The sequence below is a fragment of the Copadichromis virginalis genome, linkage group LG13 (assembly GCF_057382275.1).
Source record: "Copadichromis virginalis isolate Kocher_CV1m ecotype Utaka linkage group LG13, C_Virginalis_male_GT1.1, whole genome shotgun sequence".
In the NCBI taxonomy this organism is placed as follows: Eukaryota; Metazoa; Chordata; class Actinopteri; order Cichliformes; family Cichlidae; genus Copadichromis; species Copadichromis virginalis.
The window spans coordinates 20436845-20464009 of record NC_140630.1 but is presented as its reverse complement, the minus strand read 5'-3'; the positions used below and the strand labels follow the sequence as shown (position 1 = coordinate 20464009).

At 39.6% G+C, this 27165-nt stretch overlaps 1 protein-coding gene and 1 long non-coding RNA gene across 2 annotated transcripts in view; both read left to right on the top strand.

The window, feature by feature from the left end:
* The window catches only part of eys (EGF-like photoreceptor maintenance factor), a 176578-nt gene that overhangs the window by 125093 nt on the left and 24320 nt on the right, over positions 1–27165 (top strand). Inside the window, exons 40-42 of the mRNA XM_085477940.1 lie at positions 3924–4074; positions 15232–15340; positions 20299–20522. Of these exons, the coding sequence (XP_085334066.1) occupies positions 3924–4074; positions 15232–15340; positions 20299–20522 (484 nt within the window). The remainder of the gene's footprint in view (positions 1–3923; positions 4075–15231; positions 15341–20298; positions 20523–27165) is intronic.
* Positions 551–1385, top strand: LOC146695629 (uncharacterized). Its single transcript, XR_014923600.1, has 2 exons — positions 551–679; positions 858–1385. It is a non-coding gene; the product is annotated as an uncharacterized LOC146695629 (long non-coding RNA).

Below are 27165 nucleotides of genomic sequence, written 5' to 3'. Positions count from 1 at the left end.
TGGTTAGTTAGTTTTACATTTCTTTGGCAGAATGCAGCATGTTTATGACAGCAGCAGGTTAAATTCAGACTTAAACATTTCAGTCTCCTTCAGTATTTAAAGTGACTCACTGGCTGCTGCCCTGTTCCAACCAGCACCGCCCACTGCTTGCTTTAAAATTATAATTGTTTTTTAAACCCTTCTGAAGGTGATTTAAAAAAAAACTGCAGCATCCCTTGTTTCTCACCTCATGTAAGTTTTTCACAGCAAATATATGCACTGCTATTAACAGGCCCCGGGTGTCCGAATATTTTTGCACCATACCATAATGTTTGAGTCATATTTCCTTTCCACTTTCAAGCTTTTCCTCTCAGCGCAAGCTTTTTTTTAATAATGCCTTGTGACTTTACCACAAGCAAAAAGCGTCAAAAGCAATTGTTTGCTAGAGGAAAGTCAAGTACTGTGTATCTCAAATTATTATCTCATTTCATGCTGCTGACTAAAGATTATATTCAAAACATAACTGCATTTAACAACTCATCAGTTGCATTTTGTCTTCACGTATAAAGAGTCCGTGTTGCTCTAAAATTAAACAGGTGCTTGCATTTAAGCAAACAATACATTTTTGACTAAACAAAGGCTCTTGGAAGGATTCAGACTGGACACAGATTTATCAGCTTCTCAGACGCTTGCCAGCCCTGTAATAATTTGTGAAAAAGAGCACTTTTAATATACTGGAATCAGCTGAGCCTTTTTAGATAGATATATGGAAATCGCCAAATAGAGATGAACACCAGAATATGTGTTTTTTCTGCCCTTGACATGAAGTCTCTTGCATAAGATATATTTTATAACAAAGCGGTTTGGTACTGTTGCAGGCACGATCCAGAGTTAACACCTTTATTGAGAACGGTATCAAAAGAAGGTTGACTTTTATGATTTGAATGACAACAAAAGGCAAGTTGGACACAATTTTTTACATCTTAAATACCGCTGAGATTTATTAAATCACTGAGAGGTGAACTGAAAAATCTGATTACATGTTACACTGCGGTGTTCTACTGCCGAACTGTGGATTATGACTTTTGACTGGATGTTAATTTGTCACATTCTGCCCACCAAAAGCATTATTAGTCACTGACCCAGTCTCCAAACTTCCCAGATTCTGATGCTATAAAGCATCCACAGCATGAGCCGGATCCACGGAGGATCCATGCCACGACCACAGGACATTTTAGGAAAGCTGTAACAATGAATACTGTGTCTCTGGATGAAATCATGTGCTGGCAGCATGATCATACAGAAGAGCAGACGACCAAGAAAGGAAGATTACTGAACAAGTGAATGAGAGTAATTTTATCTCTTCGAGCAGGATGCAAACTAATTAAATGCTCCAGACAAATGAAGCCATTTAAAAGCCTCTTATTCTACTATGAATGATGCCTTGCTACCTATAGTGTCCCTACTGCTATTTTTTCTTGGGCTAAGAGTCCTACCCTTCTGCAGAACAAAGATCAGAAAATTATAGGAGTGAGATATTTATTCCTGTGTGTCATTCTGCAACAGTGGCTTGTAGTATGGCACTGCACTGTTAAATGCATCCCTGTTGTTTCCTAAGACAAAGAATGGTCGGCTTAAAGAATACATTTATCTGAGTGTAGCATATTAAGCTAAGCATTGCCTCCTGTGGACAAAGAGATGGGGATTTTCTTGATGCCCTTCTTGCCCTGGAGGAATTGTTCTGAGCTTTCACATGAGTTGCCATATACCCTTAAAACAACAAGCTCTGCTTTTGTTCAATTTTTCTCCGGTGTCCAAATCCTCCACTCATTTCATTACTTCAAGAGAGATGCCACAGGAATGTCTCTGCCCACACACCTCTGTCCTGGTCCTAGCCTAGCAAAGAGTTTTGACGCAGTTACCATTGTCATTGTGAAATGAAATAGGCCAACCCTGATTGTGTTGAGTCTACTCAGTAGTTCCCTCTGGGTGTGTGGTCCCCTGTCGCCCTCTGTAATTCAGCTGAAATGTGCCCTATAAGCCCTGTTGGAAACAAAGAAATATTTTAGGTCCCTCTAACTGGGCACTATTGCTGTTCAGTCCTCTGACTTGCAGGAATGTCTTCCCTGACAGTGGGCAAGTTTGGTCTCTGTCTCCCTGCTGCATTTTATGTTGCTCCCCTTTTGCTCCTGTGTTCTTAGACAGTTGAAGACCTCGATAGTGTGTGTGGGGGAGAATTTCATGCTGCTGCTGGCTGTCGCTCCCACAATGCACTGTCTCACTTGCAAGACACTCAAAATCTCCCATTGAGATATAATGTGCTGGAGTTAAGTGACATACTGTAGAGGTCATATTCCTGTTTTGCAATCAAGACCACAAAGGTTGGGGAAAAGTCGCACCAGCTGCCATTTCCCAGAGGCTTTTCCAGCAGGAGCAAAATGTAGATTTACCATCAGTCCTCCAGTCGCAAGATTGTTCTGCTTAAATTTTTTAAAAAAAATGTTTTGGATCTTGAGAGCCCAAGCTGTGATAAAAGTACCTGGTAATCATTCTCCTGGTAGGCAGGCAGAATGAGACCTACTAGAGTGATCCATGGGGAAGATACTTATATCCTGAGGATACCCTCTTGCTTGCTACCTCTTACCTCTCCTCCCTGCAATAAACCTACTGAAAACTTGTGTGTTTATGTGCACATGAGTGGATCTTTATCTTTTGAAGCAGAAAACTCACTGCTTTCTGCTAACCATACCATGGCATAATGGTAATAAAAAAACATTTTACTGTTATCCTAGTAGCTCTGAATAGTGTGGTTCCTGTGGGACACACACTCAGGGATGATTCAGCTCATATTGATGCAGTCTTGGTATGTTATAATATGAATCATTACTCATAAGTGAACAGCGCTTTATGTTCGATGCCAAGTCTCAGATAGCTTCATATAGCTCAGACTGTGAAAGGAGCAGTTTGATTTAAGGAGGTCTGTCAGACAGTGAGGACCAAAGTTTCAGTTTCCACCAGTGGTATAAGGGACAAGGAGCCCTGTACTTACTTCCTTGTAGGTCTTTACTAACACGGTGTCTGCAGCAGTGGGCAGAGATTTATCTCGAATCAGTCTCCTCTCTCTTCTCTTCTCTTTTCAACAATTTCCCCCTTGTAGGTGGGAGTATCCAGTGGAAAGTTTCGATCTCTCAGCGAGAATTGATTATTATTCACTATACTTTTTCAATTGAGCTCTCCATGACCTTTGAGTAGATTTCTATCTATTTCTTTCATATTTTCTTGTTACTTTTAACTCGGCTAAGACTGAATGATTTGTATGCCATTTGGTCCATCCTAATTTAATCCTTCAACAAAAAAAAAAACAGTGCGAGTGCTTGCAATGCCTTTTAAGCCTTACACTTTAGATTTTATCAGGTCCAAGTCAGTTTATTCTTAGCTGTTTTGTTGAGGGAATGATTGCCCAGTTTGTGCATTTATTGTAGAACTCACAGCAATGTGAACTAGGTCTTTGTAAGCTTCAAGGAGGCATGTATTTTGACTGTGTAATGGCATTTGTTGGCAGATAGCAATCTTCCCTCAGGTGTCAGGTAGTGGTCCTGTATATTACCTCTGTTTTTGTATTTGTATTTGTATTGCATCTTTATTTTTAACACATTAAAATGCATCACACAGCAGAGATTAAAGATCATTTTGAAAAATTAGCATACAATGTGAGGAAAGCATATGGAAGAAGCCCTGTGCAGCTACCGTAGTTACTCAACTGAACATGTTCAAATCAGATCATCTTCTATTTTCAGATTTTAAAGTCACACACAAAGGGGCCTCATTTTATACACTCAGTATCTTTGATAAGTTTGAAATCATGTAACGAATATTGTACTGATACAATACAGCAATATGCAAAAAGAGGCTATTTACTAATTGTGATTTTCTTACCTTTCCAGCTCAGGAGCAGAACTTTGGGGATCAGTTCCTTCATGTTTTCCTTCAAGATGGAAGCCCTGTTGCTAAACTTGGTTGTGGTGGCAGTCATATTTTGCATGCAGCTGTAAATCAGAACATCAATAACAACAGATGGACGTCAGTCACCATCAGGTAACGATATGGTGCTTCTACTTTGCTGTCATTCACCTAGAATTCAACTGCCAGGGAAGAACGTTTTTTGTAACATGTGTCAAGCAGGCCTAGAACGATTGAAGGTACAGTCAGTCATTTTTTGAAGTTATTTAATAGAAAAAAGAAAACTGTACTCATAGGTTCCAACAAACTGATGCATTCTCATAAAAGCTATTATAAATCTATTAAAAATACTGTTGTGGGAGGATCAAAGAGGATCAAAATGTGTTCATCATGCTTGTGTATTCCCGATATTGTCGCAATAATTTGTTATCAACATTCATTGTCTGTACAGCTGACAAGAGCTGAGTAAACAACAACTAGTTGTAAGCTAACATTATGCCCGCTAATGTTAGGCTCAGTTGTCCTTAAAATCGCACTTTCCCGTTACAGTCTTTCAAGCAACAGACTCCAACAAAGTTACATCCACCCATAACGGACTCCTTTCACAAAATGTTACAGACTTTTCTAGCGTAAAAGAAGGTGGACACTTCTCAGTCAGCATTGCCAGCTGAGGTAAACAGTAGGTTGATGGCCTTCCACAGACTGGGAAAAGCTCAGGAGCAAATCGGGATCTGGAACAGTCAATAGTAGAAACAATCTAAATCTTCTTTAAATGAATGTTTTTGATCTCTGTTTGTTGGCTAAAATGTGTTTTACATACTGTAACTGTACATTTGTGAACTAAAATAATGAATAGTAATATGTAAATTGTTTACATCTTATCGGCATTATTTTTTACCTATCAACAGTTTTAAAACTCCACTAGCATACACAAATTGCATAAAAACAATAGCAAAATATCCATCTTACTAGTAACTAAATTTAGCTCCTTTTTTATGTCCTTTAGTAATACTGCTTATGAAAAGGCATAAGCAACAAATATAACTACTCTTTAGATTTATCATGGGAAAACATCTCACTTTCAAACATTTGGCAGTAGACTCGTTACCAGACCTGATTCATATATATTTTGACTTATTGCTTGTTCCTTTCAAATAGTTCTGATCAGCCATCCTTCCCCCTGCACTGCTGATCTTGTGTCTCTGTACTGCACACAAAGGCTTAGAGGCTTCATCACTGTGGGGCAGAGTAAGCCAGCAGGAGAAATGAGAGAGTGCCTGCTGCTGAGCTCTGCTTCTATTTGCTCCTGATCGGCAATTTTATTCATATGCAAATGAGCCCATGACATCATCAAGTCATGTTTGAGCACAGAGTACCTACTTTCCTTGGGTGATAGTTGGCAACACTGAATACAGATGCCTTGCTGTTGTCAGCATGTATGCAGTGCAGTGCTGTGGTTGTATTTAACTGTAAATACTGTAATCCAGACTCCAATGACCGGTGAAAAAATTGAAATTGCCTGAAGGCACTGTAACACAGTCTCATCTCCATATTTTTTTTTCCCCAATCTTTCCCTCTTGCATGACTCTCAAATGCTCTTTTTTTTCTATCTTGCTGTCATCTCGGGTTGTGTGGTGCCACTGCACCTAACATCGGAAAGGGAAAACATTTACCTGTTTTTATACAAATACAGTTACACCCCTTTGACTTTCTCATGTTATACCCATAAATGTCTGTCTGTTGCACCACACAGCAGCGTTGCTACAAAGCCTATTCAACATTACCCGACCAAGCTTCAGTACTATAGTATGAAAACATTGACACTCATTTTTCATAAGCTTTATTTCTGGTGACATAACTGCTGCACGGGGTACGACGTCGCAGATGCAAAAATGCTTGTTTGTTTTTTACTTAAATTGTTTTCCCTACATTATGATCACATATAATTAAGCAAAAATCCAACTTAAAACCATGATAAAGAGTGTTAATGTTTCTTTACCTCGCCCTATTTGAAATCCTCTTAGCTATGAAGGAACACTGTTTAGCAGTCGTGCACCACTTCGTCTTGCTAATCATCCTCAACAAAGGGATAAAAGACATTATGAATATTTAATCAAGAATTTAGAAGCCAGTCCTGACAGTAAACATAATTGAATGAATCACATTTTCCTTTTGTTGGTCTTCAAAAGGAAAATGTGATTCATTTCGCTGAAACATTCAGGACTGTTTAAATTGGCTGCCACATACATGAAATATAAAGTCCATACCTTTCTCTCCAGTGAGCTTCCATTGAATTATGAACACTTTGGCTGTGTAGAAACACTGAGTTTGGTTTCGGGAAAATGGATTATAATAACTTATATTATATTTATTCAGACACGCTATCAATAGCTATGCAGATTTTCTAAATGTAATGGTGTTACGGTGCATTGTGTTTTCACAAAACCGTGTGTAACGCAAAGGCAGATTGATAACAGCTGTGAAGCATGCAAAACATTTCCACAAGGCAGCAACTTTGTATTATATTTTCCCTCTCCAGAAATGTTTAATTGTATTATTTCACTTAAAGCACAAATGGGCTGTAGCACTCCAGAGCAGACAAATGCTGGCAAGACAAAAAGCCACTGCTGAAATGCCCCTTGCTGCCAGATAAATTCACAAAGGGGAGTGTGCAGGGGGGATGCTGTGTCATTTTTCATTTGGGGAGGACATGTTTGTTGCTGGCTTGGTTTTTGATGTTGGGAAGTTTTCCTTTGGGGATGTTTAAGGCAATACTGCTGCGATTAAATTTGAGAGTGGCAGACTCCAAACGCTCCCCTGGTCATTTGTGAGGTGTGTATGCTTTTAGCTGAATCCCGTACTACTTGCCATTCACTGTTGGAGTAATTTCCATTTACACTCAGTCAAAGATCAACAAAGATGACACACAGCATTCTGCAGCATCACATTTCTTACCTTGTCAGAGGTGAACTCGGAGTCCCTGGCAGACATGATTATTTAAATTTATGCTGCTTTTGTTGGTGCTTTTTTCTCTTCAGTCAAAGGAATGGGAGTAGTGTCTCAAGTATGATTCAGGCTTACTGAAAAATATTCTTTTTTTGTCTGACTGAGGATCCTGTGTCTAGCACCTTCTGGGTTTTGATGTTCATGTTGATGTTTTTTACTGTTGAAAATGCACCAAATTTTCAGTTTGTGTAGAAGCAGTGCATGAATACCTCGTCATCACGTCTTTTCTTACAACCTTTGTTTGAAAGGATGAAAATGTCAGCGTTCTGCTTGATCACTGAAAGCAAAGATTCTCAAAAAAACTTGCCTTTAGTCTTCTTTGGTGATGCCATAGGGTAGTATTGCAGGTTGTTTTAATTCTGTCTTGAATTGCTTTGATTTCAAAAGAAATGTACATCTGTATTTACACTTTATTAGGTACACCTTGACAATACTGGGTTGGACTCTCCTTTTCCCTTTAAAACTGTCCTAATTCGTGTCCTAATTCTTCATGGCATAGATTCAGCAAGAGGCTGGAAACAATCCTCAAGACTTTTGGTCTTGGCATGAGAGCATCACACAGATGCTGCAGATGCAAATCTTTTGCTCCACCACATCACAAAGGTGCTCTGTTGGATTGAGATCTTGTGATTGTGGAGGCCATTTGAGCAAAGTGTTGTTCTTGTTCAAGAAACCAGTTTCAGATGATTTGGGCTTTTTGACATGGCACCGTGTCCTGCTGAAAGCAGCAATCAGAAGGCGTGCACTCTGTGGCCATAAAGGGATTGGCATGGTTGGTAATAATACTCAAGTAGGCTATAGCATTTAAACGATGGTACTAAGGCACCTAAAGTGTGCCCCACAAAGTACCGCCCACACATTACACCTCAATCAGCAGCCTGAGCCGCAAAAACAAGGCAGGATGGATCCAGGTTTTCATGGTTTTCATACCAAATTCAGACCAGTCATCTGAATGCTGCAGCAGAAATTGAGGCTCATCAGACCAGGCAACATTTTTCCAATTTTCTCCTTTTTAGGTTTGGTAAGTCTGTGTGAGCTGTAGCCTCAGTTTCTGTTCTTAGTTGACAGGACGGGCACCCGGTGTGGTCTTCTGCTGCTACTTCAGGTTCAAATTGATCTGCCTGCACAGATGCTCTTCTGCATATCCTGGTTGTAACGAGTGGCTATTCTGGTTACTGTTACCATCCTGTCAGCTCAGTGCAGTCTCACTTCTAGCAACAACAAGGCATTTTCACCCTGAGAACTCCCACTCACTGGATATTTTCTCTCTATCAGAACATTCTCTGTAAATCCTAGAAATGGCCGTGTGGAAAAAAATCCCAGTAGATCAGCAGTTCCTGAAATACTCAAACCAGCTCGTCTGGCACCAACAACCGTACCACATTCAAAGTCACTTAAACCACCGTTCTTCACGATTCTGATGCTCGGTTTGAACTGCAGCAGCTCGTCTTGACCCTTTCTACGTGTTTAAATGCTCGGAGTTTCTCCCACGGAATTGGATGATTTGTGATAATGAGCAATTGAACAGGTTTGCCTAATGAAGTGCTTCTCAGTGAATGTGTATTTCATAATTAGATCCCTTAAATCACTTTTCTTTTAAATTAGCACCGTATTCACATTACAGCCACATTATAGGTGGATTGTTTTGTCCAAGCAATGTTTTTGTACACATACTCTTGAGTGTCTTTCCTCCAGCACAGAACAGAATGAGCCAAGGATCAGTCAACCAAGTCTATGACTAATGGATGAGGCCATGATGTCCAGACTTTTACTTCCTCTACAGCTCCGATAAACGAAAACAAAACACTGGTTCACGATTCTTCTAATGCAGCTCTTGCTATGCCCTTCCTGTGTGTCCTGAAATAGTATGTGCTTGCTCTGACCACAAAACACAGGACAGCAAATAACAGGAAGAGCATTAATTATTAGTTGCTGATTAAATTATTATGATTCTCTAACTGTTGCTTTTCACAATAATAAAAGAATTTAAAAAATGGCGACTTTAGTTTCTCGTTCAGTTTTTAATTCAGCGAGCATGCTATCATTTGCATCGCATATTGAACTTTAACGATTATTTAATTATTTAATCGTTAAACTTATATTTAATGGCCTGTTCAGTGATCATCGAATAGTTTTGTAGAAAAAAATGAACATGTGGGTGTGAAATGTCTCCTAGCAACAGCCGCTGGTACCAGGAAGAAAACAGACTTATGCTGTGAGAAGAAACACTGGAAAGAATTTCAAAAAAGTAACTTATTTCAGGGCATCTCAGGGAGTCGTGTCACAGGCTGGGTCTCCGACCCAGCACTCTGAGTTTTCTTTGTATTTTTTGATATGTTATTAGTTTGTGTTATTTCCTATTTTGCCTTTAGTTTAGGCAGTTATTGGTTATTGTTCCTGGGTTTTCTATGTTTTGGGGTTTGGTATTTATTCATCACGTGTTGGGTCTGTTGAGTTGTGTTGTCATGTTTAGTTGTTAGTATTTCCTGTTTTATTTTGACAATGTCATGTGTTCTTTGTTCATTGTATTTAGCTTTCTCTCCTGGTCCTGTCATTAGGTTTATGTCTGTCAGCTGTTCCCCCATGTGTCCCCACTTCCCCTGATCACCTCATGTCTGTATTTAAGCCTTTTGTTTTCTTCATGCCATTGTCGGTTCGTCTGTTTATCTCACCAGAGTTACAGTCATAGTCATAGTCTTAGCCTGTTTATTTTCCACCTCAGTCATAGTTATAGTTTTTGGTCTTAGTACCTTTAGTGTTTTGTTTCTTAGTGTTTTGCCAGCTTAGTGTTTTGTTTCTTAGTGTTTTGCCTGTTTGCTTTGGTCTCTTGGTTCATTTCCTGCCGTCATCGCAATAAAGGTTCACTTTTCTGTTAATCATTACTATTCCTCGTCATCATCTGCTTTTGGGTCCTGTTTCCGCACACATCGGCGCACCCCGCCGTGACAGTCGGGGAATCTGACTTCTTTGAATTATTGTCACAGAAACATTGGAAACTCCGCTTTCTGAGTTCGAGTCCTCTTCAGCTCCGAAACGCTGATTTACTTCACTCAGCATAATGTTTGCTGATATAGAACTAAGAGGGCATTTTAGTGCGAGTCAATCAATGGTGCATTTTGTTATACGATGTGGTTAGATCAATCTTATGATTTGCGTCTATCCTATTAATGGGTACATAACCCCTTTGCAGTTTGTGAAAGTAATTACCAAACTGCTACATTACAAGTGAACACTTCCCTGCTGGGTATTAATCCTTTGGAGAGTAATAGAGAAAAATGTATTTGGGGAAATGGCACGCCATATGTGCGCTTGTTTCAAAAGTATCTGATTTAATAAGGGCCGTTTTTGTTTTTGAAACCACGTCCTCTTTTTTTTCACAGCAAGGTATATGTATCAATTACACACTATTCAGAGTTGTATTGACAAGTCCTCCCATGAAAGATTCAGCAGCAGCCCTGCCTGCTCACTTGGAGTTTCTTTTGTGAAGCTTCACAATACCACGAGTGTTGCTGTGTGCTGTCTAATTGTATTGCTGGAGATATAATGATAGAACACAGGCTACCCAAATTAATTGAGGCTTGCCAGTCACAGCACAAATTATGCAGCAAATGCTGCAGTGCTGCTTGTGTGAAAGTAACTGCACCAGAGCCAGCCATTACAGTCAATGTAGGTGTAGTTTATGATCTGATAAAGAGCATGTTGCACTTATGGAAAAAACAACAACAAAAACAACAAACAGACCCCTTTGTATATCTTGTGCAATAGGTGCAGTGGTGTGATATGACATTTCATGATTTGTAACCATATGTAAGGTTATTTTCAGTTAAATCAGATGCAGCGCCGCGACCTGTTGTGCTAATAAGAATATCAAAGTAACAGTTGGTACTTGTCTTCTTTGTGTGTGTGTGCCAGCTACAGCTCACTGATAATAAACCCTACTGAGCATAGTCTCCATTTGCAGAACTAACAGACACTTAAATCAATCAAATGACTCACAAATAGGGTTGCCAACTCCCTGAAAAATAAATAAGGGACACCTCGTGGCCAGGGCCGGGCGACCCAGTTGTCTTCACCCTTCCCAGTGTGGTGAATTTTCTAGCTCGTTTTTTGTGTGTGAAATTATTTTTTTAACCATTTGACTTGAAGTTGATTTAAGTAGATGCATATTCTATTCTTTGTGATATGAACACATGTGAAACAAATGATCATTTAGCCATTTATTTTTAGCTCAAAATGACAACATTAACACATAAAACAGGTCTCTTTCTTAAACAGAAGCCTGTCATGCTTAACTTTTGAGAATATAAGTAAATCTTTCTTTAAAAGAACTCTGTCCTGCTTAACTTAAAATAATAGAAAACAATAGAAAGAAAAATATTCTTGTAACAGTGCACATTTAGTGCATTTAGTACAATTGGCTTCAGTTGAGGTATTATTTCAGCTTTTCTAATCAGCTGCTCCTGTTTGTAAACCCGCTTGTTCCCATGATTACGCATCATAACTCATCATCATTATTCATCTATGTATTACTTTTATGTATTAGTCATCTATTTGTTGTAATCATCTATCCTTGCAGTTGTTTATTACACAAAATAAATTATATTATCACACTTCTGGCCACATAGCGCTGATATTCACTGCACATGCCCATATTAACGTTTTCCAGCCAGGTGTTTTCCTTTTCCCATTCTTCCCTTTCTCTGAGGGGAACAAACATTGCTGCTCTAATGCTGGGCTCACACTGTGTGATTTTTGGCCCATTTTGAGCCGATTTTTGAGTGATCGGACCGATTTTGGCCTTCATTGTGCGTCGTGTAGTATACGTGGGGTAACGAGAAGTGATTAACACCTCACGACCAGCTCCCGATCATCAATCGCTCGTGAGGGTGTCACCACAGGCGCTCACACTGCTCACGCGCAAACGTAAACGTTGGTGAAAAAGACGGCGCAGCACGGCTGTGCAGCGTGTGATCTGGACACAAGCGATGGAGGCACAACTTGTAGAACTTTGGAAAGCTCATCCGAGCCTTTTCGATGTGGCATCACAAAATTATCACGACCACAACAACCGTGAAAATAGTTGGATTTACATCGCTGCTAAATCACAGCTGCCTGATCAATGTTTTTCATTAGCAATTTAGCAAAGTTGATGGTAGTGGTGTGTCTGTGTGAGTGAAAGACAGAGAGAGCGAGCGACAGATTTTCTGTTATAACCTTCATGTTATGGAGGCACAGTGTGAGCACTCAGGTCGCATCAGAGCATCGGGCCGTATAGTGTGAGACCTGCATCGTGACCTATGAACGTCTAACCCCTGTGAGTCAATCGTGCAGTTTGAGCAGGAGCTGAATAACGTGACTGAAAAAATCGCACAGTGTCTGCCCAGCTTTAGGTGTACTGTCATCCGAGACTTGCACTGCAGTGTCGGCGTTTGTTTCCCTGTTGGCCATGCTTCTTGTTGTGGTCATCTGTTGTCTTCCGGTATTTTCTCCGCAAGCGACCTTTCCTCGACCAATGAGATGAGCGGTAATCTGAATTGTCATACTCGAATTGTCATAAGTGTGCTGTCAGCTCATTGGTCACAAAGCAGGAGAGGGGCTGGGAATTATGTTTTCCAACAAAGCGTTAATTCCATTAACATTTATAGACTACTTTTGATTCTCACTGTATTACGGGACAAAGTGCGTCCCTTATTAGCTCAATACGGGACGATTCCGTTTTTTAAGGGACGGTTGGCAACCCTACTCACAAATGATAACTTCACAACTTACATGTTACACATTATGATTTGCTCTTTGTAAGAATCAGAAATATGGCTAGAATAACAAGGCTTTTTTGTGCCTTTTTTCCCCCAGACACTAAAAACTGTTGCAAGGGCACCGTGCAGTGCATGATGTTTTACTGCCATCTGTTGCCAATACTTTCAGATGTTTCATGCAAAAGTAATATTTTAATGATTGTCCTCCTTTATTATTAGTTGTCTGCAGGGGACTGTGAAGAGGGAATGTTCTTATTGGATTGTAGAGACAAACACCCACCTTCAGGTTTAACAAATACCTCTGTGTAAAGGTGCAGTCCTGAAAATATTTGCAAGGTCCCTTAACATTCCAGGTAATATTTCAGTGGTGATCCTCCGGAAAGTTGCTGTAATGCAGTTGCCCTTAATTAGTCACACACCAGACGCAGTCTAAATGAGGATGTTAGAGATGACAAATCACTCATGATTAGAACATTAGCCAGATGAACAAATGCATAAATGATGATTGAGTTAGGAAAATGATCACAGCCATATTGTGGTGTGGTCTGTCTTTGGAGAAATATTTATCCGTCTCTGTTTGTTTACCTCAAACTGGAACTTTGCTGCGTGGGTCCTGTGAGACCCAGAAATGAATGGTGCACAAGGGGCCCAATAAGAAATCACAGTTTCTTCCCTACATTAGAGAAAACCACTGTTTCTTTTCCTTCTTATTCATTCATATGTTTGTTTGTTTGGTTTTGGGCTTGTGTGTATGTGTGTGGCGATTATAATGTGGAGCTGTAGGTCATATTTCTAGCTATCTACACCACATAAAGTAGTTGTACTCATTTTTAAAAATATATAAATAGTCACGTTTTCCTTAAAGCAAGACTATTGTAAATTAGCTTGCTGGAATATTAAATGTGCTCATAAGAACTCATCAAGTTCGCTTACTTTGTGTGCATGCTTTCCATATCTCCCAGGGACAGTTTTTGTAGCATCAGTAGCCCGAATAAAAGCTACTGTGGTAAGCACCAAAATATTCATCAAGCGCCCTCAGCAATAGAGGTTGTAATGATGTTGTGATGTTTCATACCTCGCAAAATGGTCCATTTTTGTTGCACAAAGATAAGGATTGATATATCGCACAACTCTATCCCTTTCATTAGGATCCAAGGAACAGCGGGGCAATATCCCAATGTAAGAGAGTGAGCTCACTGGAACACACTGAGCACCACCAGGATGTTAATGGATGTCTTTTGTGGAGATTAGGTTGCCTTTCACATTTGCCAATGTAAATGTGCCTTAATTTATCAGTGAGTGTGTACAAAACGGCTCTTATGATTTCCACACCTGTAATTAGTCCTACCTGAAGTTGAGTATGATTGCCGCAGGGAGGTGTCCTGGAAGGCTGTTTCAAATTAGCAGGAGGGCGATTGCTCTGATTGTTTCCATCTGGCTATTAAAGCAGACGTTTGAGGGTTGTTCCTCATCAGTCATCATCGGTACAGTCAAAAAGAATGGCTGAATAAGTTACGAAATACGCACAATCGTAGTTGTGTGGCGTGTTTACAGGCTGGTGGCAAAGAAACCCACAGAACACAAAGGGCATCACGCATTGCCGTGTTTACGTGTGTGGCGGAGAGCGTGCAACCTTTTGCATAATGTTGAGCCTTTTAAAGTGGCTTCTATTGTGTACTGCCAGCATAAGGCCGGTGATGAATTGGGGAGAGGGGATCACTTGACTTTGCCAGAGCTGGAATATGACACAAGTAGACCATCTACTTAACATTACGGCTGCAACATTAATGACTACTACAATTGTATATTTCCCCAGAGAGACGCTGAGGGTCAAATGATAAAATTATCTTCCTTCTCATTAGGTTTGTAATGTATATCTAGTTTGTGCCCTCGTTTTTATCATTAATTAATCCTGAATGACATAATGAGCACTCATACCCATAATCATGTTTTTGGCCTATTGTTATCATTGTTATCAGTAGTAGCAGTGGTAGAAAATCATAGAAAATGTTATTAAAACTGGTATTTATGTCACAGATCATGTACCTGGTTATGATTGGTGATCTCACTCTGTGGTTTTTCTTTAGGCACTCCATAGGTACTGTTGCATTACTGTGTCCATTTCAATTTGGCTGAGAAACACAACTACTTACAGAAAATAAAAAGCACTGCAGCACTGAGCCAAAACCTGTTTCTGGCTTTCTTATTTAAATCCAAAACTGGGGAAAACATTGCCTGTTTTTTCTTGTCTCTCCTGGGTTTAGGGTGAGAGCTTGTGATACAAACGGACCATTACTTCAGACCCAGTGTGCCAGTGCATAAAGTGTCTTATAAAACGATGTGTAATGTATATCTAGTAAGTTTATGGAATATTCTCCATGGTCACATTAGGAGCTTCACTGCTGTCTGCTCTGTTTGTTTCTCCATCAGAGCCTTTTCCACACTTTGTTGGCGTTATTGTGAGTATCAGACATGGCAGGGAGAGGGCTTCCTAACTTACCCCTGGTTTCTGTGTCTTCTCTTTTAACAGATACAATCTGCCTGTTGGCAAACAAGGAGGCCCGTGTATGATTGAAATAGCTGCAGATAATGGCACGGCTCAGCATCTCGAGGAGTACATCTCATACCCTGTGTCACAGGTATCCTGACTTCTCTGCACTCAAATCTACCCTTTGTACAACCATCATCTCATTTCAAACACATAATTATTTCTCAGTTATCTTATTCCTTTTACAGCACAGTTTGCCTTAAAAACATTGAAATGTTGGTACAGCAGTAATATCATCGCCCGTGGATCCCGATATTCTTCAGTAAATAATAATAATTAAAGAAATACGCATGTATTTCCATCGAGAGCCATTCCAGCATTTAAACGCTGCTCTAATAATGAATGCCACAAAGCCATCAGTGGCTTTTAGTTTTTGTAGCAGGGTTGTTTGTCAATGTCTTTGCTTATATAAAGGCTGCATTGTTATCTAAAATTTCTGAAATCTGCTAAATGTCATTGTGACAATTATGAAGTAAAACAGTATAAATGCAGCATTAATGTTAAAGAGCAACACAGGAAATATGCCCTGGCATTTATGTCATATAGACAGATGATGTTTACTGGCAATTTTTTTTCCCTGACATCCCTGCATTTTTGTCCCACAGCCCTATACATTTGGCACCCCCACAGTGCCAACAGACTCGCCACATTCAAATAAACAACTTATCGAACTCATGACAGCAGGGCCATCAGTAGATTGACTGTATGTTGTTGTGTGCTGCCAAAGCCCATTGCTTTATGAATACAAAACAGGCTTCAATTTAGAAAAAAGTGCATCTTTTACAGTATTATCTATAGATAATCACAATTGGCAAACATGTAAGCCACATCAAGCTTGTTCTATTATTAATCACAGGCTGGTCTTTTTTTTTCTGGCTCATTAATTTGATTAACAACACCTATATTTGTTATTAATTAATAATTTTGCTTTCACATTCAAATATGCAGAGAGAGTCTCAACCTTCCCACTGGCCCAACATGCCTCCCACTCCTCAGTGTGATTTATGGTCTTCTAATTTGAGATGCCAACATGTTTCTTTGTTCCTCATTCATTACACGAGCACTATCTTTGCTACAATTAGACATCACAGTGCTAAACTTTTTCTTGTATTGTCAGGTTTAAAGATGAAGTGAATGAGTGTGTTTCTAAAAATAAAAAAATACTACTTACACTTACACTTACACGCTGTGTATATTTGTGGATAAACAATACCAGTAAAAAGCTACTTGTAGTGTTTTGTATCAAATGAAGATCTTAAAAATGTCTTGGAAACAAATATGTGCTTTAGTTATTTGTGTTGTATTTGTGTTGGCTTTATCTGACACTGTCAGCCAAGAGAAGAAGTGAGTGGGCTCAAAACTAAAGCCAGCTGTAGACTTCAGAGAGAGATAGCTGCTGTCACTTTCCAGTCTAGACTGCCGAGGCTAATCAGACAGCTTAGCAGATGTTGGTGAAGCAATATTGCCATCTATTTCACTGTTAGTATATGTCAAATTAGAAGTATCTTGATTTCTCACTAAACACTGTTATCTAGTTACTCAGGGCTGTGGCAAAGTGGCAGGCTGTAGTTTTCATTTTGGATCAGTTTCTTTTTAATTAGTACAAAGACAGGATACACCCAGCTATAGAGCTGTGTCAGGGTTCACAGCAGGCTTGCTGCTCTACTGGTGTATGAGACCAGATTGCATTCAATGCCCAGTAGCCGGTGCCGTAGGGGTATAATTACTCATAGATAAAGGGAATGAAGGTATACATGTAGATATATACATACTAATAATATGGCAATCTTAAAATAATGTGGTGAAATGTAGTTGTTATTGCAGTACATTAAAGTGCTTAATAAGCAACATCAGTTAGTGTAGGAAACGTAAGTTACAAGTAAGTTTCCTCAGTCTGGCTTGTTGCACTTTTCATGTTTACATTCTACACTGGTTATAGTTTTGTATTCTGTGTATATAAAGCTTTATTCTGGTTATATTTTTTATAGCTGTTGGTTTTCTCTGTCTTCTTGTTTTTGACGTTTTGTTACATGTATTTATATTTACATTTTCTTGACATTTTTGATTCATGTTAAACTAAACAGCACCACGTAGACCTAAGGGCAATGATCATTTCGCATACCCTTCACATACGTAATCATGGTTAGGCTCTAACCTGAAGACCAGTATTTTTTTCATCAGACAAAGGAAACAATCAAACTTTTTTGAAGCGTTAAATGAACATATCTATTTTCTGGCTTTGAAATATTACCTCTACTTATTCACACTCTATCCAGTATTTACTAAGCAGAGCAAATTGGCTTTAAGCCGCAATCAGAAAAAGTGCAGATTGGAGTAGCAATTTAAGCCAGCGAGTCAAACGAACAATTGCCAAATTTCTGAAAACAAAAGCACTTAGTTGATTCCAGTAATGATCAAAAAAATTTACCAAGGGCAGTACAAATTAGCACAGGGTCACAGACATGCATGAGTAACCTGCCGTCAGCACAAATACAGTTACTTTTAATCTGACAGGCATAATATACGCATATGTTTTAAGGTGTTTGTGTACAACTTCTGATAAATACTACAAAGGGTCATTTGTAGTACCATAAGTAGTAGGATTGATGTGTGTGTGCGTGCGTGCACGTGCGCTCTCCATGGTCCTGAATTGTGGAGGGAAAAAGAGAAGAAATAACTTGAAAATTCAATCTGAAGATTTCATGTGTGTCATGAAATATTTGTTGGTGTGAGGCATGCCATGAGGCCCTGTGACATTTGTAAAAGTAAGAGTCAGATCTTGTTTGACCCCTTTAGAAGAACGAGAGGGAGAAAATGAAATGAAGGTTTGGAAGCAGTGGGCTCGCTGTGAATTCTGTTTGGAGGTTTTAGGTCTTCCTTGATTTTTTCCAGCGTGTTTTTCTTTTAATATATATAACAATGTATCTGTAGCAATCTATAAGCTGTGATAATGTCCCCCTACTGCCAATCAAAAAGAAACACATGTAGCCCTTTTGACACACCCTCTCTTTTCTTGTTATAGCAGCAACTAGTGAAACCATGCAAAGTGTTAAAAGACAGAAATATTGTTTCTTTATTAGATAATGGTGCAATTACTAAAGCATTTTAAATAATCCCCTTGCCAAATGCTGTGGTCCGAAAGGGAAACACCTTCAAATATATATTCAATAAGGCTATCCACAAATAAAACACGGCCTTGGCTTTTAAACTTTTCACTATGCATCTTGAGTAAATCCACACAGTATGTTTTTTTCCTTGCCCAAAGATGGTTCGCACTAGCCCAAAGGCATAGTTAACCTCGCCCCAAGGTTTTTGTCTGTTTTTATTGTGGCCAAGTTTTACTCATCTAAACTGGCCTTACATGTGCATAAGAAGAATATGAAACAGATTCCACACTGCCTAGCCCTGCCTTCAAATAAAATTCGAAAATGAGCACACTGCTCGTGTGAAAGCGGTGCTGTGGGTCCACTTACAAAGTCATGAATTTTACATTAGTGGGGCTTTTCAAATGGACTCTTCTCATAAACATGGTAAACATGCTTGAAGGCACCATAAAGTCATACATTATCATCAGCCCATCATCATCACACAGCTACAGTGAATCACATACAAGCACAGTTTAGCATGTTTTAAAAGCAGCCATCACGCGCTGCTTGTTTTATATGAATCCTAAGCTTTTTTAAAGATACTTTCAAGGTCCTTACAAGTGTGGCTTCATTGCACATACATTCACAGGAACCCTGTCATGCATGTCTCTTTATAGGCTTTTAAATCTGCAGCGGTTATGTCATTTAAAGCTTGTATTGAGCCAACGTCCTAAATGATAATGTGGTCTAACACTTAAGTGTCCCTTCACTGAACACCTCCACTTCAGCTGTCCAACACTTCCTCCGATGCCAGCAAGCAGTTATGACGAGTGCCAAGGATGTATACATTCTGACATGACTGATGTGATTTTGTAATGGCAGAGACGAAACTGGAAACAGTAATATTCAGTGTACTTTGAGCTCTTCATACTGTTAACATCCAGTATATTACATGACAAGGTTGCATTTTATCACTAGTGGCAAGTGGCAAATGAGCTTTTTTAATCTCGTAGTTAACATCCGGTGTCCATAATTTGACTCAGAAATGTTCACATCAACACATTTCTCTTTTATTATAGTTTGTTTTGTTTTATTACCCATAAGACCTCAGAGTAAACCACAGGAACAGTTAGAATCTTTTAGGACAGAACTTGAAATCTTCTGTAGGTTGAAGAGAAATGACAAAATGTAAAGGAAGGAAATTTATACAGTACGATGGAATAAAATATAGGCACTTTTATGCTTATGTGATGTACTCGTTTGTAGCATTTTTGCAGACACAGCTGCAGTTGTTAAGTTGACTGTTACAAAAGAATAAGTTACAGGTTCACACAATTTCTCTATATTAGCCAAATGTTACCCAATTACCGCACATCAAAGGAACCTACCAGTGTTTTTTGTTTTTTTTAATGATCATTATCTCTAGATATGTGACATCCAAAGAACTGAAAAAGAAAACATTACTCGGTGCTCATATTTCTCTAAACTTACGAACGCATTAATTTTGATGGTTAGTCTCACATTAAACATGGAATACATTAAATGCCCAGAATCCTCACTTCCCTTGCACCCACTGTTTTTTTTCCACACGCCATCCACTGCCTTTAATTACCCATTAACTTCACAACTGGAGGATAAGTTTTAACATAACAGTTAAAAAAGGCACAACATTTAAAACAAACAAACAAACAAAAAACAAACATGGGGTCTAGTGTAATAATGTAACAGACTTCAACTTATTAACAAGAATAAAAGTTAGAGTCTAGGTGATACTAATACCGCATTACACCAGAGGGTAACAGTAGCTGAGTCTGTTATCTTTCTTCTTCATCATCTCAGGATACATTTTCATACCTTTGTGGGGACATCTAATTGACATAATGCTTTCCCTAGCTGCTTACCATAATATATACTGCTGATCACTTATGTGTGTTAATTATTTATTTATTTATTTATTTTACAGGGGACCTTTGGACCCATATTTCTTGGGGATGTTTCATCTCGGTGGGACATGCATGACAAGAGTGAAAAAGCAGAGAAGAGATTCATTGGTTGTATCAGAGAACTTCAGGTCAACTCAAAGGAGATTTACCTGATGGGTGAGGCAGTTAGAGGGAGAAATATCAAGAACTGTGACCCTCCTGTCTGCCAGCACTTTCCTTGTCGTAATGGAGGAACTTGTATCAGGTAACGGGTCACTTTTTACCCTATTAAAGTTTACTTAATTATCTTTAAACCTGAAAGGCACAAAGAATATAGGAAATCCAACTGTCCTTCTTTATGGAGTAATAATACATTGGACTCAGTAACTTGACGTGAACTGCACCAGATTTGTATAGAAGACTGAAATTGCCAGAATCAAAAACCAAGAAAAAAATAAAATAAATAAATCAGTATATAAATTAGAATGCCATTACATGCATAACTTGAATGTATCACATAAAATAATGTAATTGAAACCAATGTTGGTATTTATGTAAATATGGCTATTCACTAACCAATTCTTAATGCAAAACTCATCAGTTGTCAGCCTTATTATATCAGCACTGATCTAATTCCAGTGTGGGCGTACTGGAGGGTAGCTGTGCTCTATGGAACATTGGCTTGTGCCGTGCTATCAGTGCAAAAACAACAAACAAACAAACCAAAAAAAATTGTAACTTGATTTTTTGTTTTATTAAGCGAGAAAAATATTTGGCAATTTCTATGATAAACTGTCATCACACGACAGACATTTTTGTCTAGTTTTGATCTAAATTAGCAATTTCTGCTCTTTCTTGTATTCTAGCCACAATGATGCGCGTTATGAGTCATTGAAATGTCTGTAATGACGTCTGGAGCAGGCGGGTCAAGAACACTTCATAATGCTGTCTTTCTGCAGTAAACAAAAATAATTTCAATTAGCAAGCTGATTTATTTTTCTTCTTTTAATGGATGATGGCCTTCTCAGAAAGCTTGTACCAAAACACTGATTGCACTATGAACAACACAAAGAAAGGGGGTTCAGGTGAAAAAGCAACTGCTGGCTTTATTATATTGCTTTCCCTCAGCTTTTCCATGTCATGGATTCAAAAAGGTGCTGGGAACATTCCTCGGAGGTTTTGGTCCATATCTTTATGATATCATCACACAGTTGCTGCAGATTTGTTGGCAGCACATCCATGATGCCAATCTGCTATTCTGCTTCCCTAAGAATCTCTATTGAATCAAAATCTGGTGACCTTTGGGTACAGTGAACCCATTGTCATGTCCAAGAAAGCAGTTTGAGCTTTGCGACATGGCAAATTATCCTGCTTGAAGCAGCAATCAGAAGATGAGTACACTGTGGTCATAAATTGATGGGCATGGTCAGCAATAATACTCAGGTAGGCTGTAACATTTAAAAGATGTTTACCTGAGGCCCAGGTATGTCAAGAAAAAACCCTTGCCGCTATAAAAATGATGGTCTTACCAAAAATAAATTATTTATTCTCAATGATCTCAACTAAACCGCCACAAGATTGGTTCAGATCTCTAGATTCATATATGTCCAAATTCCTTTGGAAAGATAAACCCCCACGTATAAGCTTAAAAACACTACAAAAGACCAAGGATAAAGGAGGACTAGAACTGCCTAACTTTCAGCACTACTTCTTAGCCAACAGGCTTCAGTTTATCTCAGGATGGCTAAAACACACCCTCTTAGATGAACCATGGCTAGATGTAGAACAAGCACTCTGCAATAATCTAGAGATCTCAGACCTACCATTTATCAGCTCAAACATCCAACGACATGAATGCTTTAAAAGCATCAACATCAGCTCTTCTCTGACAGCATGGTGGGAGTTTCTAAAATTGACGGCGTCTTCATTAATCCCATGCAAACGTACACCTATCTGGAACAACCCTGACATATTACAAAACAATAATATGATAAACTTTTCAGATTGGAGTGATAAAGGAATCAAATATTTAGAACATATATTAGAAGGAACAGAATTTATTTCATTTGATGGACTAGTTACACAATATGGGATCAACAAGAAAAGATTTTTAGAATATCAACAAATTAAATCCATAGTAAAAAAGAAATTTAAACCGGGTCAAGTTGAACTACAAACACCACCAAGTGTGGTTCAATTTCTTACTCTTAAACCCCCCAAATTACTATCCAAAATATACAGAATGCTTTCTAAAACAGATGAATCAATATCACTTCCTATTGCAAAATGGGAAGCGGATTTATCAGTTAACTTAGACCTAAACTTCTGGTCTCAGATTTGCTTAAAAACCTTTCATCTAATTAGAAATCCCAGTCTTCAATTAATTCAATACAAAATATTACATAGAGTGCACTATACAGGGCATCGGATGTTCAAGATGGGCTTTACGTCTACCAACAACTGCTCACACTGCCAAACCAATTCACCGGACAATTATATCCACGCTCTTTGGTTCTGTCCACCAGTTCAGAAGTTTTGGCGCGAGATATGTGAAGACTTATCGAAGTGTCTGAAATGTAACATTCCAACTTCCCCCTTAGTGTGTTTGTTGGGCAGCTTAGATAATGTCACTTCAGAAAAGAATATCGCCCATATGGTTTTCACTGCCCTATGCATAGCCAAGAAAACTGTCCTCATGAACTAGAAAAATAAAAATAATCTTAATTCTAACCAATATAGAAATTATCTATTAGATTACATTAGTCTTGATACAGCCTCTGCCACCACATCAGATCAATTGCTCTGGGCTCCTTTGATCAGCTCCATCCCCTAGTGGGGGTGGGGGGTCATAGTTTGGTCCCGCCTTCACTGTTGTGATTGGTGTGGGGGTAGGGACAGGTTTAGGGTGTCGGGGGGTTCCCCAGGAGCATCTTCCTTGGAGGGCTCAACCCGGGGTTGCGGTCATGGCCTATTAAGGGCTCTGTTGGCTCTTAGGTGATGGTTTCCTCGTGGCTGCGTGCAGCGGGGCTAGGGGAGGGTCTGTGCTGACAGACGTGGGTTACTGACCTGGTAGCCTGGCTGCCCCTGGGTGGGTCCAGGACGGACGTGGGGTTCTGGGGGTGCTCGGTCTCTGGGCTGGGGCCCTGGCTGGGCCTTGGGGGCTTGGGTCCTGGTTGGTGTGTTGCCGGGGTTGTGGGCGGGTGGGTGTATGGGGCCCCAGCCCTGGCGCAGGGTGCCGCCAGTGCATCAAGCCACCTGGGGGGCTCTTCAGCTGGTGGGGGAGGCTGTTACATCTTGCAGGAGGTCTCCTCTCTTCAGGAACTCACTCTGCAGGAGTGGGAGATACAGGAGAGGTGGAGGAAGATCTCAGCCTGGGCGTCTATTGTTTTGTGTAGTCTGGAAGATGAGTGGATGATGGGGTGGGTGCAGTTTTCTCTGTGGTGGGGTCGGGTGGGCTGTCCCGGGCTCTGTGGGGCCAGGCGGCGCGGCTGAACCGGGCCCTGGTCCGGATGGGCCTGGGACCCCTTAAATACAAGCGCGCTCATGCTCACAGGTGTACACACGGGTGCTCACACACACAAACAACACCCTTTTTGGCTCCTACCTCAAAGCACACTGTGCGCTGTCCATCTTACGTGCTGCACAATAATGTTTAATATTTAGTATTTACTGTTATATTCCCATAGATCATCGTGATGTTGTTTATTCTATTGCTCTCTTTTTCTTCTGCTTGTTTTCTCTCTTTTCTTTCTCAACAGGTGATCCAGGTGATTGATATATGTATTTTTTGTCTGCTTATTTTGTTGGTTTTTGTTTTTGCCCTTCGTCCCTCTTCTCCGCTGTTTTTCTTTCCCTCTTTCTTTCTCCCCTTTCTTTTCCCCAGTCAAGTCTGTCCCGTATTTAGCAAGTGAAAATAAAATAAAATAAACAATAAAAGGTGAATCAAATAGACCATAACGGCAAGGCTGGGATGGTCTGTTTGGTAAAGTAAATCCGTTGGGCATCTTTCTTCGCCTTTAGACAATAATTCTGATGGCAAAAGAGCCAAACGGGACAGGCAAAAACCGTCATTAAACCACCAGCAGCAGCAGCCTGAATCATTAATTCAAAGCAGGATGGATCTGATTAACATGTTTTTATGTTATATACCCCACATTTTGACCCAACCATCTAAATGTCACAACAGAAATTCAAGACTCAACTGAACAGGGAAGGTTTATCCAATTTGCGACTATCAAATTTTGATGATGCAGTGTGAAATAGCTTCAGTTTCCTCTTCTTAGCTGAGGATGAGTGGCATCTTGTGTGGTTTTCTGCTGTTGTAGCCCATCTGCTTCAAGGTTTGATGTGCTTTCAGAGATGCTCTTCTGCATGCATTGGCCATAATTAGTGGGAGGATTTTTGTGTTACTGTTGCCTTCCTGTCAGCTCAAAACAGTCTGACCGTATTCCTCTGATCTCTGGCATCAACAAGGCATTTCCCCCCTGAGAACTCCCACTCACTGAATGTTTTCTTTTTTTCAGATCATCCATTCTCTGTAAACCTTAGAGATGGCCGTGTGGGCAAATCCCAGTAGATTAGGACTTTCTGAAATACTCAGGCTTGCCCTGCTGGCACCAACAACCATGCCAGGTTCAAAGTCACTTAAATCACCTTTCTTCGCGATTCTGATGCTCAGTTTGAACTGCAGCAGCTCGTCTTGACCGTGTCTACGTGTTTAAATGCTCTGAGTTTCTCCCACAGTATTGGATGATTTGTGTTAATGAGCAATTGAACAGGTTTGCCTAATGAAGTGCTTCTCAGTGAATGCATACTTCATAATTAGATCCTTTAAATCACTTTTCTTTTAAATTAGCAACATATTCACATTACATCTACATTACAGGTGGGTTGTTTTGCAAGCAATGTATTTGTACACATACTCTTGGGTGTCTTTCTCCAGCACAGTATGATATGTGAAAAGAGCAAGCCAAGGATCAGTCAACCAAGTCTATGACTTATGGATGAGGCCATGATGTCCAGACTTTTACTTCCTCTAAAGCTTCAATAAAAACACTGGACCCACAGTTCTTGTGATGCAGCTTTTGTTATGCTCTTCCTGTGTGGTAAATGTCTACATCTCTACATCATCCCAGAGTCTGTAACATTTGTTCTATTGAGAATTTCAAAATTTGAACTTATGAGTATTCTGCCTCAGGTCTCAAATCTCCTGAAATAACATGTTCTTGCTCTGAAAAGTCGATGTAAAACACAGGACAGTAAATAACAGGAAGTGCTGCTGCTTGAGTTCCTGCCATGTGATTGTTTGATTAGATATTTGCATATTTTGCATTGACAGCCAGTTGAACAGGTGCACCTAACAAATTGGCCAGTTAGTGTGTTTTGGTCTGTTTAGAGCTGTGATTTCTTCTAAGGGAAATGGATCCATTTGTCTCAGGTGTACTATTTAGCCTATTTTCTCTGAGCTTATTGTTTTGGGTTTTACGAGCCAAGATTTTAAATCTGACTTTATTGGTGTTTTCAGCTAAAAGGCTCTAAAATCTTATTTTCCATTGTCTGTCAAATATTACGACAAGAGGTATCAACCAGCAGGTAAACATACATTTACTGGATGACGGGAGTTATTTCTCCTGGGAAATGATGAAGTCAAATGAGAGAGAAAAGAAAAGAGATATTGGATTTTAATTCATCAGGTCATCAGAATGTGTCGCAAATGAAATACAGCGTAACATCTGCTGGATGTGTGATCTTCTGTCATCTTGAAAGGAGGCTGGAAAGATGACACATGGGTGTTGTTTACAGCTTCAAATTAAAATCTCCCTAAAAGAGTAATGTAGCCATGGCCAGTTAATTTTCGCTTTTTCGTGTCAATTTTCTCTTGTCCACTAAAGGCAATCGCTACGCCAAGTTAGTCCTGCATGCCGAGGCGAATATGCAAAGATCTGCTCTTCCTTTATCTTTATCTAGTGCAGCTCATCAGACTGCCATCAGGCCCCACTTACCAGCCATTTTGCCTGTCTTTTTAAATATGCATTAACTACACATGATGCTCTTTCACCTTAGGTAATCCAGAAAATAGTTGCTCTAAATGCCTTCTTCATTGTGTTATGACACTATCAATTAACAGATGCATTTATTCAACAGGAAATGAAAAAGGACACCATGAATATTGGAATGTGAATAGCTCCAAGAATACCAATTAAGAGCTGGTGACATTGGCTTGTCATGTGCGAGAGACTGGGCCTTGCAATTATCTGTGTGATGAATACGCGTTATTGCAGTATCCTCTTGAACCACACAGCATGCGGAGGTCACCAGGAGTTCAGAGAGCTCTGGTCTATGTGGTAGTTGCCCTGAATTGCACTACTGCAACATAATAAGATGAATAAGGACTTTTATCAGAAGTTCAGTTGGGGTGATTTTTACCACTGCCTGCTTTTAACGTGGCTCCTGTTCATTTAGGCAAGTAGAAATATCAATATTAAACCCAAGAGGATAATGGCTTGTGGCTGCTGTGTGATACATACACATTAACCAGCCAGGCAATCAGCACCTGAAAACTGTGTCCTTTTTATCTTCAGTGCCAGCCCTGCGATGGTTGATATCTGTGTCGTTTATAAATTTCGGCTGCAGGTCACACAGGCAGATGTTATTAGACCGAGTGTCAATGCAGTTTATTTTCAAGACATATACACGCATATAATCCTATTTTCAAAAAGGTTAGAAGACAGTGTAAATATAAGCAGAATGCATGGATTTGCAAGTCATTTTAATACTTTGCTTTATTGATAACAGCATAAGAAAAACATTCTGTTTATATTTCAGCTGTTACTTGCCGATATTATACAGACTTCTACCACACAATTGTGTCAATGGCTTCCAGCTTTGCATTCAGAGACTTCTTTAGA